Below are 10,587 nucleotides of genomic sequence, written 5' to 3' on the forward strand. Positions count from 1 at the left end.
TAATGCACACTCTGTAGTTCCCCCAAGAACTGGCTGTTTTGCGGCCTCCTTATTTTTGGCCGTATTGCGGGCCATACAGGAGGAATCTGACTTGCAGACCTGACATTACTTTTACTACCAAAAGTTTTAGTCAGTCACCATCTTTACTCAGATCCCAGTTGAATGGATCTGTCAGAAAAGAGACACTTGTCTAGGGTCTATATTAGTTGAGAGGCTATTTCCAATTCGCTTCTCAGCCTGCATGGTTGTGGGAGCAAGAACTGGGATCAGTGAGCCACAGTGAACCTCATTACATGCCAGGCACTGAAAAAGTCAAATAAAACAGTCCATGCTAGCAATGGGGCAAAAGAGGGAGAATTTGCAAGGGAATTTGTGACCTAGAGGGCCCAAAATAGCAGTAGGGAAGGAGAGGAGGAAGAAAAAGAAGTGAGCCAGGGAGAAGAACTTGACTGTAGTGGTGGTGGGTGTTTCAGAACTGTGATATATGACCAATCATCATTTAAGTGGCTTTGGGCTGTGGTGAACTTTCCCAGGGCCAGAGAATAAGCCAGACCCATACCAAGTAATAGAACAGATGGGCAAAGAGTCTTCCACATTCTACTTGGAAAAGTAACCTGGTGGGAGAACAGAAGAGAATCCAGCAATAGAAGGTACAGATGTTAGTCTTCAGCAGCTCTACGCCCTGCCATTTCTCCAACTCTCTGCAAACAGAAAGTGTGTTTCATAGCCATAGATCCACATCTTATTGAGTTTGTTTATATGCCAAGACCATGCTGAGCACTGTTCTCATCATATATAGTTAGCATCATATATAGTTCTCACCACAGCCTATGGTTATCAGTATCCCACTTTACAAAGAAGGAAACTGACATTCACAGTACCCAGCTGGTATAGTTGAACCTAGAATTGACCAGACTGTCCCCTCCAAAGCCTGGATTCTTATTCCAGGAGGGCCATCAGGAAAGGTGACAAACACAAAGCCATTTTCCAAGAGCCTTTGGGACTGAACAGGTCAAGGGTCCTCTGAAGATTGTCTGGTTTCAGGATGCAAGGGTGGGAGTGGAGCATGTGCCCACAATCCACAGTGTGTGTTCTGTGGCTAGATCCTTGCCAAATGCAACTACCTCCCTTTGGCTGAATTCTGTAAAGATAAAAGAGTCCACCCCAAAAAGCATGGCTGGAAAGTCAGGGGAGGGCTCCAAGCCTTCCTGGTCAAACGATCCATCAGCCAGAAAAACCCATGTATGACCTCAACAACTAAGGATTACTGTTTCATTGTATTTCAGAATGTGTAGTTTCATAAGATCTGGGTCTTATTTCTGGTGTTAGTTTCTGAGTCCACATGTGTGGAACAGACTCCAACCCTTACCACATAGAATAGGAACTTTGGTCTATTTGGGGAGGTGTGGGCATTACATTAGGCTAAAGGTTACGACAGGGTTTGCTATCATGACTTAAGTTGATCCTCACTGAATTTGTTATTCCACCATCATTATCTCACTGTTTCAGAGCAACTGATACATTTTTTATTTTGACATTTTACTGTAAAAATGACTTTTCTCTGTGTCTTCTTCCACAGCATGAAAACCAAATTATTCATAGAGATCTGAAAGCAGAAAATGTGTTCTATACCAGTAATACTTGTGTGAAGGTGGGCGATTTTGGATTCAGCACAGTAAGCAAAAAAGGTGAAATGCTGAACACTTTCTGTGGGTCTCCTCCCTACGCTGCGCCTGAACTCTTCCGGGACGAGCACTACATCGGCATTTACGTGGATATCTGGGCCTTGGGGGTGCTTTTGTACTTCATGGTGACTGGCACCATGCCATTTCGGGCAGAAACCGTGGCCAAACTGAAAAAGAGCATTCTCGAGGGCACATACAGTGTACCGCCGCACGTGTCAGAGCCCTGCCACCGACTCATCCGAGGAGTCCTTCAGCAGATCCCCACGGAGAGGTACGGAATCGACTGCATCATGAATGATGAATGGATGCAAGGGGTGCCATACCCTACACCTTTGGAACCTTTCCAACTGGATCCCAAACATTTGTCGGAAACCAGCACTCTCAAGGAAGAAGAAAATGAGGTCAAAAGCACTTTAGAACATTTGGGCATTACAGAAGAGCATATTCGAAATAACCAAGGGAGAGATGCTCGCAGCTCAATCACAGGGGTCTATAGAATTATTTTACATAGAGTCCAAAGGAAGAAGGCTTTGGAAAGTGTCCCAGTCATGATGCTACCAGACCCTAAAGAAAGAGACCTCAAAAAAGGGTCCCGTGTCTACAGAGGGATAAGACACACATCCAAATTTTGCTCGATTTTATAAATTGCACTAGACTGCTTGTAATTAACCAAGATCATTGTTGCTGCTTCTAAATTTTTTTCAAGGACAACTTGAGTGGAGACATTTTTGTAATTTTTAAATAAACTTAAATTTGAGATATGCATTTTTTTCTCCAAAAAAGTCTATTAGCTCAGATTCTGGCTTGATTTGGGATCTTGTTTTATTATTAAATTTCAGCATTCATTCATTTAATCAAGAAATGTTTATCCAGTGCCTCCTGTGTGTCAGGCACTATTTAAGGTGCTAGGGAAACAGCAAGAAATAAATAGGCAAGGTCCCTCCTCTCATGTGCAGGACATTCTAACCCAGGACAAAGGTACTAACAACTACATTTTTGTAAAAAAGAAAAAGATCAGTGATAGATGCTATGCAGAGAATTCAAACAGGTTGATCTGATATCAGAGGCTTGCTACTTTGGATTAGTCATTAAGGTAGGCCACTTTGAGTACATATCAGTTTAAGATCTGAATGAGAAGCAGGAGTGACTCTTACAAAATGCCAGAGCATTCCAGGCAGCTAGGGTTTTCAGACTCAGTTTCCCCCAAAACAGAGCCTAAGACAAAGGCTTCCATGTAAAGTAGTTTATTTGGGAAGTGATCCCAGAGCACATGAGTGAAGGACAGAGGAAACAGGGAAAGCTAATACACAGACACATTAGCAAGTTTGCTAGTGCTACAGTTTCTGGTGCTTGGTTTTGCAGGATCCTCAGAGGAGCCTGATGAAACACATCTCAGGTGTCTGCCCTGGGTATGAAAGGGGAAAGCATTTAACCATAAGCTCTTGCTCACCGCTGATCAAGCGTGGCCCTTTGTGTCATCTGCCCTGCACTCCCAGATTGGGCTGTGTGAGTCCCATGTGGGTTCCCTATGCTTCCCTTGCCTTCATGTCAGAGAAGTCTTGGAGCAGGAGGGAAGAGGTACACCACCAGTATGATACTTCCTTTCTTTGCCTGCTTGTCCACTGGCATGGGGAGCCCAAAGTGACCATGTGACACTTGTAGATTCCAATTCACTGGAACCCTTATCAAGTCCCCTGATGAAAGCATCCCTGATCCCCTGGGAACCAAACCTTTTAATCTAGCCTAGATTGTAGAAAAAAAAGAATAGAAATTAATCAAGTGAGTCACCAATTGCGTGATGGTGACAGGAGTCAATCTACTTCCACCTAGTGGTTTCCAGACCTGTCTGTTTCAATGACAGGGACATGTATCAGTCATTATTAAAGCACATTACTGAATCCTGGAGGACAGCACCCCAACCCTGCAGGCTGCTGTCTCATCTCTGGTGTCTTAGCTGAGTCATTCCATTGTTCTACTTATGTTGGCTGCTTCTGGTGTTGAGGTATATGGTAAGATGAGGGGATCCCATTGTCATGTGCCCATTGCACCACCTCCTTTATCAAAAAAGTGGTCCTTGAGGCAGTGTTTGAGATATCATGACAGTGAGTCAGGTATTCTCTATGTCTTAGTGTGCTTGTATGGAAAGACACATTGCAGGCAGAAAAGGCAAACCCATACCCTGAGATATCAATTCCAATAAGGACGAATCACTCCTGGGCCCATCTGAATTCATGACTCCATGGATCTGATAATGCCCAGCTCATATGTTAACAGCTCTGTTTGCCTAGTCCTCGGTATCTCATAATCAGGTTCTCAGCCTCCACTGGGGCCCAGACTCAGCACATCAGGAGTCTGAGTAGTTCTGCTGCAGGAAGCATGGCGTTACTCCAGGATCCTACAGGGCTGTGCTGTTATCTCCTATTGGGGCTTTCCAGAGGCCCCACACATACATGGCCTGAGTAGCAGTTTGCTCAGAAGCCAAAACTGCTGTAATCTTTCTTTTATGGGATCCACTTGAAACTGGCAGCCCTGTTAAATGGGTGGGAGGAATACACCAAATACAATATATGTGCTTCCAAAGTCCAGAGGGACCTACTAAATCCTATGCCTCTTAGTGTTAAGAGGTGGGAGGTGCAAGAAATTGTTCTTTACTATAGAAGAAATATCTAGGCATGCCTCAACTCATTGGTCTTCTAAACTCTTCATCAATAAGGCATGCCCCAGATTCTTCATAGAGTCTATAATCCACACTCTGGCACATGTAAGCCTTACTAGGGCATTTGTAATACTTGCCACTTCCTGATAGCCAACCCCCGTAGCATGCTCTCACAATATAGTGGGCCAGCATGATGTCCTGTAGAATGTCAAGATGATCAAGGTCCTTTTGGATTATATTGTGATATAGAGAAGGAGATTTAAGATTGTTTTGGGGCAATAGAGTAAATGAGAATCGCTCTCCATCCCAGAGAAATGTGAACTGCTTTTGATCCTCCTTTCTGATGGAAATTTAGAAGAATGAATTTGCCAAATCAATAGCTGCATATCATCAAATGCCAGAGGCTGCCAGTAAAGATACCACATCCAATACGGCAGCTACAACTGAGACTAGCAGTAGTCCACCATTATTCTCCATTATCCATCTGCTCTTTTTCAGAAGCCTGATGGTAACTTAAATGAGATTATGATGGAGCCCATTACATTTGCATCCCTACAATTTTTTGATGGTGACACTGATGTCTGCCATTCCTCATGTGGATTGCTCATGATTTATTAACATGGCCAGGAAGAGGTTTCCTCTTTCTCCCATAATGGTTGTTATTTCACAGGTCTAAGACCTCCACAGAGGTCTAAGTATATTGATCCCAAATATATACTTAGAGATTGGGAGAATAATTCCAAGATGGGAACCATTATGTGATAGACTTTGGCCAGGAATCCCTTTATCATATGGTTTCCATAACCCCTCATCTACATACAAAGCCATAATGGTATCCAGTTCTGAAAAATTCTGGGTATGTACATCATGTATACTTGTGAAAGCAAGGCCTTTCCTCAAGACCAGTCCTCCTTTTCATTGTGCACTTGATCTGTAAATTGACTTAGATCTGGAAGCTGATGAAGAGACCATGATTTTCCCATTGTGACAGGCTACCTTAGCTTTATGCTCACCAGTTTTCCTTGTTTTTTCTTTTTTTGGTCATACAAGTCAAGTAACACACTAGTCAGCTGTCTCTCAAAATTCCATGATTTATTAGCCATTGTCACAAAGCCCTGCAGATCAAGGCAGCCTGATTGATTTCCACTCCAGCCTTACTGTTTATCATATTGTGTCCACCTTGCCTCTGACATTTAAGTAATAATACATGACCTCTACCATTCTAGTCCCATCATCCCCACTGATGATATCATACTCAATTCCATGGCAGCATTTCCTACCATCAGCCCCTGCCTGCAATGGGCAGCCACCACTGAGCTTTTCTTAGGTGCTGCTGCAACCCTCACCAGTGCATTCCTTTTTTTAAAAAATTATTTTCTATTCATACACAATTGTACATATTTATGGGGTACATGTGATATTTTGATACATGTATACAAGGTGTAATGATCAAATCAGGGTATTTAGGATACCCCATCACCTCAAACATTTATCATTTTTTGGTGTTAAGAAGACTTCAACTTTTCCAGCTATTTTGAAATATACAATAAATTATTGTTAACTATAGTCACCCTGCTGCTATCAAATAGCATAACTTATTCCTTCTAACTGTATGTTTGTACCCATTAACCAACCTGTCTTCATCCTCCACCCCTACCATCCGTCTCAGCTTATTAAGCACCATTCTACTTTCTACCTCCATTGAGATCAACTTTTTAGCTTTTATATATAAGAACATGTGATATTTGTCTTTCTGTGCCTGGCTGATTTCACTTAATGACCTCCAGTTCCATCCATGATGCTGCAAATGACATGATTTCATTTTTGTTTTTTTTTGAGACAGAGTCTCACTCTGTCACCCAGGGTGGAGTACAGTGGCGCCATCTCAGCTCACTGCAACCTCCACCTCCCGGGTTCAAGTGATTCTCCTGCCTCAGCCTCCCAGTAGCTGGGATTACAGTCGCCTGCCACCACGACTAGCTAATTTTTGTATTTTTAGTAGAGATGGGGTTTCACCATGTTGGCCAGGCTGGTCTTGGACTCCTGACCTCATGTGATCCACCCACCTTGGCCTCCCAAAGTGCTGGGATTACAGGCATGAGCCATCACGCCCAGCTGATTTTATTCTTTTTTATGGCTGAATATTCCATTGTGTTTATATACATTTTCTTTATCCATCCATCTGATGATGGAAACTTATGTTGGTCCCATCTCTGCTATTGAGAATAGTGCTGCAACACACATGGGAAAGCACACGTATTGCTTTGATATACTCATTTCCTTTCCTTTGGATAAATACCCAGTAGGTGGACTGCTGAATCCCACGGTGGTTGTATTTTTAGTTTTTTCAGAAACCGCTATACTGTCTTCCATAATGGCTGTACTAATTTATATTGCCACCAACTGTGTATAAGAATTCCCTTTTCTTTAGAAAAACACAAAAAGAAAACAAAAAATTCCCTTTTCTCTGCATCCTCACCAGCATTTGTTATTGTCCTTTTGATAATAGTCATTCTAACTGGGGGTGAGATGCTATCTCATTGTGGTTTTGATTTGCCTTTCCCTGATGATCAGTGATGTTGGACATTTTTCCACTTACTTGGCCATTTGTATGTCTTCTTTTGAGAAATGTCTTTTCACATCCTTTTCCCACTTTTTAATGAGATTATTATTATTATTATTATTTTTTGCTGTTGAGTTCCCTGTATATTCTGGATATTAGTCCCTTGTTGGATGAACAGTTTGCAAACCAGTGCATTTTATACTGCCCTAGTGAAGGCAGTGTCTTCCTGAGGAACGTAGTTAGACGGTTGTTCAGTCTCACATAATGAATCCATTCTAACATTCACACCTCCTGGAACTTTCCAACTCTTTCTTCAATACCATACCAAGGCAGTTTCCACCATCTTCACCTCATTTACTGTGTGCCACAATCATATCCAAGCCTCAGCAGCCATCCCAACAGAATATTATGACCAAATTCAGGTGTTGTTCACTTCTAAGTCATGGGTAAACATTCCTATAGTAATCTTTTTTTTTTTTGAGATGGAGTTTCACTCTTGTTGCCCAGGCTGGAGTGCAATGGCGTGATCTTGGCCCATCACAACCTCCCGGGTTCAAGCGATTCTCCTGCCTCAGCCTCCCGAGTACCTGGGATTACAGGCATGCGCCACACACCCGGCTAATTTTGTATTTTTAGTTGAGACAGGGTTTCTCCATGTTGGTCAGGCTGGTCTCGAACTCCCGACCTCAGGTGATCTGCCTGCCTCAGCCTCCCAAAGTGCTGGAATTACAGGCATGAGCCACTGTGTCCGGCTCCTATAGTAATCTTTCTTATCCCACCTTATATTCTTCCCTCAACTTCCACCTTTGGCTTAACACCCTCAAAATCATTCACACACATTGCCCCCTGGTTCCTGACAGTATATATCAGGTTCTGCAGTTGCTTCAGTATCTACACTATTTTCCCCCAGACAGGGGGTTGTATTTCTCCACTCAGGCTCTACTGAGAAGTCACCCTGGTTCTTGGTTTGAAGAATAATAAGGGTTTTGGAAGAGAATGTGGAGGTCAAGGGCTGCCTCACTGGAAGCCTTGGCAGGGTCTTCAGGCAAGGGAGCATGAGCTGCTTCTGCCAGCCCCACATTAGGAAAATCCAGGTTTGCAATATTTTCAGGGCCATTCACTGTATTACTAACTTAGGTCTCAGTGTCCCATTCTCTTTTTGTCAAACCTAAACTTTTATAAAGGAAAATTGTCAAGACTTAGTATTTTCCAACCTTACAACTAGATACTGGGCATATTTCAGGTAGTTTTCTCTCCACTGCAGGAGATAAGGCTCTCCTTCAACCTTGCCTTAAACTGACAGTTGGCTGACTTGAGCCTGTTATTTTGTTTTCCAAGCTTCCAAAGCAGTTAATAAAAGCTGGCCAAGTCCACAGTCTTTATCATTGCCCCTCTACTGTTCAAGTGCCATAGGTACTACAGGATCCAATGCTTCATCTTCTGCATACACCTACAGATGACAGTGTCAGTGGTGACTTTGCTGCTCCTGCATGCCACAGGCTATCACCACTCTGCTTACCAACACTGCACCAGTGTTCTCCTGATGTCATCACTAATTCACAAACTTAGTGGCTTAAAACAACACAAATGTATCATCTTACAGCTCTGGGAGATAGAAGTCTGACATGAGTCTCAGTGGACTAAAATCAAGGTGTTTCCAGGGCTGTGCTCCTTTCTGGAGGCTCCAGGGGAAGAATCCATTTCCTTGTTAACTTTCTAGAGGCTGCCTGCATTCCTTAGCTCATGGTCATCTTCCTTCATCTTCAAAGCCAGCAACATTGCATTTCTTTGGCCAACCTTCTGTAGTCACTCTCCCTTGACCACCAGCCAAGAAAGGTTCTCTGCTTTTAAAGACCCACATGGTAAGGCTGGGTTTACACAGACAATCCAGGATAATCTCCCCACCTCAAGGTTCTTAACCTTACTCACACCTGCCTCAGACATTTAAGGTAGCATATTCAGATTCTGGGAATGGACAACTTTGGTAGGGGTTGGGAGGGCATCATGCTGCAATGAGGTTTTTGTCATTTAGTTAGTAAACCAGCTCCAATCTCCCATCCTGAATGCCTGCTTTCTAGGGCCATTCTGGGTACCAATCATCTTAGTATGGATTCCCCAAAAAACAGAGCCTGAGAGAAAAGCTTGAATGAAAGTCATTTATTTGAGAAACGATCCCAGGATGCAAGAGAGATGCACAGGAGTGAAACAAGAGGAAAGCCAATATAAGGATGGTTATTGCCAAACCCGCCACAGAAGTCTCCTCCTCTTTTGGGGAGACTTACGAAATGCATTTCAGAACTGTCTGCCCAGGGGATGAAAGGAGTTATCAGTTATCCACTACCAACTTTCCACCTAGGTCAGGGATGGCCCCATGGGCACCTAACTCCCCTGCACCTTTGGGCTGTGAAATTGGGAGTACCAAGCAAGTTCTGCAGACATTCCATGTCAGGGAGGCTGAAGTGAAAGGCATACAGCTAGACTCCAAAGAGAGGTACTATCATATTCTCTGAGAACCTGGTCAAAGACTTCATGGAATTAGTTGCCACAGCAGTGACTGGAGTAGAAGGCAGGGCAGAGAAGATCTGAAGTGGGGCCCAACATTTCTGATGCATAGATCAAAGGCTTAAGGCTGGAATAAACTCAGCATGTTTGAGGAATTCAAGAGAAGGGAGAGTGGGTGAAAACATACTAAGCCTTGGTGAGTATGGTACTGAGTTGAAGCAGGCAGAGATCAGATCCCACAGGAGTCTGCAAGGCTGAATAAGGAATATACATAGAATGAATAGTGCTTACTACTGAATAAAGTAGTCCAGGAAAGACATTCTTTTTAATATTAAAAGATAAAGCCCCAATATATAAACCATCTGAGGATTTCTAATCATAATCTTCAGCATCAAATTACTGCCTTTATAACATAATTTGGGGAGATGAAAACAAAAATCACAGATCAACTATTTTCTCCCACCACCAGTAAAGAAAAAATGAGGAACCTATGACTTAAGAGCAGTAGCTAGAAATTTTAAAGAAAGGGTTCACTTTTATGTCAAGATTAGACAACTTTAAATTATTTAAAGATCCTGTTACCCTTGCTCTGTTGACTGCCACTTCAGTGTTTCTTTCAGGACACTCCAAACAGCAGACAAGAGATAAAGTGTTGCAACTGTGTCACAAGAGGACAGAAAGTGGCTGTTTGCATCTGTTTGGGTCTAGTGTCAACCTCAAACTTACTCATTAGTATCCATAAAAATAAAAACTTAGGACAAAAGGTTAAGTGTACAAATAGAGGAAACACACATTCCATAAAGGGGAGGGGGAAAGATTGAATTCTTAAAGCCATACTAAATAATATCCTAGAATGTGCAAGCAGAAGTGACCTTAGAGAACGCTAGCCTCTAAAGGACCCAGAAAGTAAATTATTACTAAGTATGAAAGCCAGACATTACATGACGATAAAATATGAGCTGATCAGTATCAGAAAATATATAATTCGGTTTATTTCCTAATTCATAGAATCCTAAGAGTTGATAGTGCTCTTAGGGATCATCTAATCCAAAATTACTGCCAAGGCAGGGATTCCTTCTATAAAACCCCTGGGGATCACTAGCAACATGGGACTTCTAGGTTGGAGGCTCTAACTGGTAGTGGGCAGTTCTATGTTCACCACTAAATTTGCTCTTATTTGA

At 42.7% G+C, this 10,587-nt stretch overlaps 1 protein-coding gene across 5 annotated transcripts in view; it reads left to right on the forward strand.

Moving 5' to 3' along the window:
• The window catches only part of NIM1K (NIM1 serine/threonine protein kinase), an 86,380-nt gene extending 83,919 nt beyond the window's left edge, over window positions 1–2,461 (forward strand). For all 5 annotated transcript variants that reach the window (XM_054486978.1, XM_054486974.2, XM_063664793.1 and 2 more), the window contains one exon: window positions 1,580–2,461. In XM_054486978.1, the coding sequence (XP_054342953.1) occupies window positions 1,580–2,329 (750 nt within the window). In that variant the 3' untranslated portion in view covers window positions 2,330–2,461. The remainder of the gene's footprint in view (window positions 1–1,579) is intronic.
• The last annotated feature ends 8,126 nt before the right edge of the window (window positions 2,462–10,587 follow it).

Source organism: Pongo pygmaeus, chromosome 4 (genome assembly GCF_028885625.2).
Source record: "Pongo pygmaeus isolate AG05252 chromosome 4, NHGRI_mPonPyg2-v2.0_pri, whole genome shotgun sequence".
NCBI classification, from domain to species: Eukaryota; Metazoa; Chordata; class Mammalia; order Primates; family Hominidae; genus Pongo; species Pongo pygmaeus.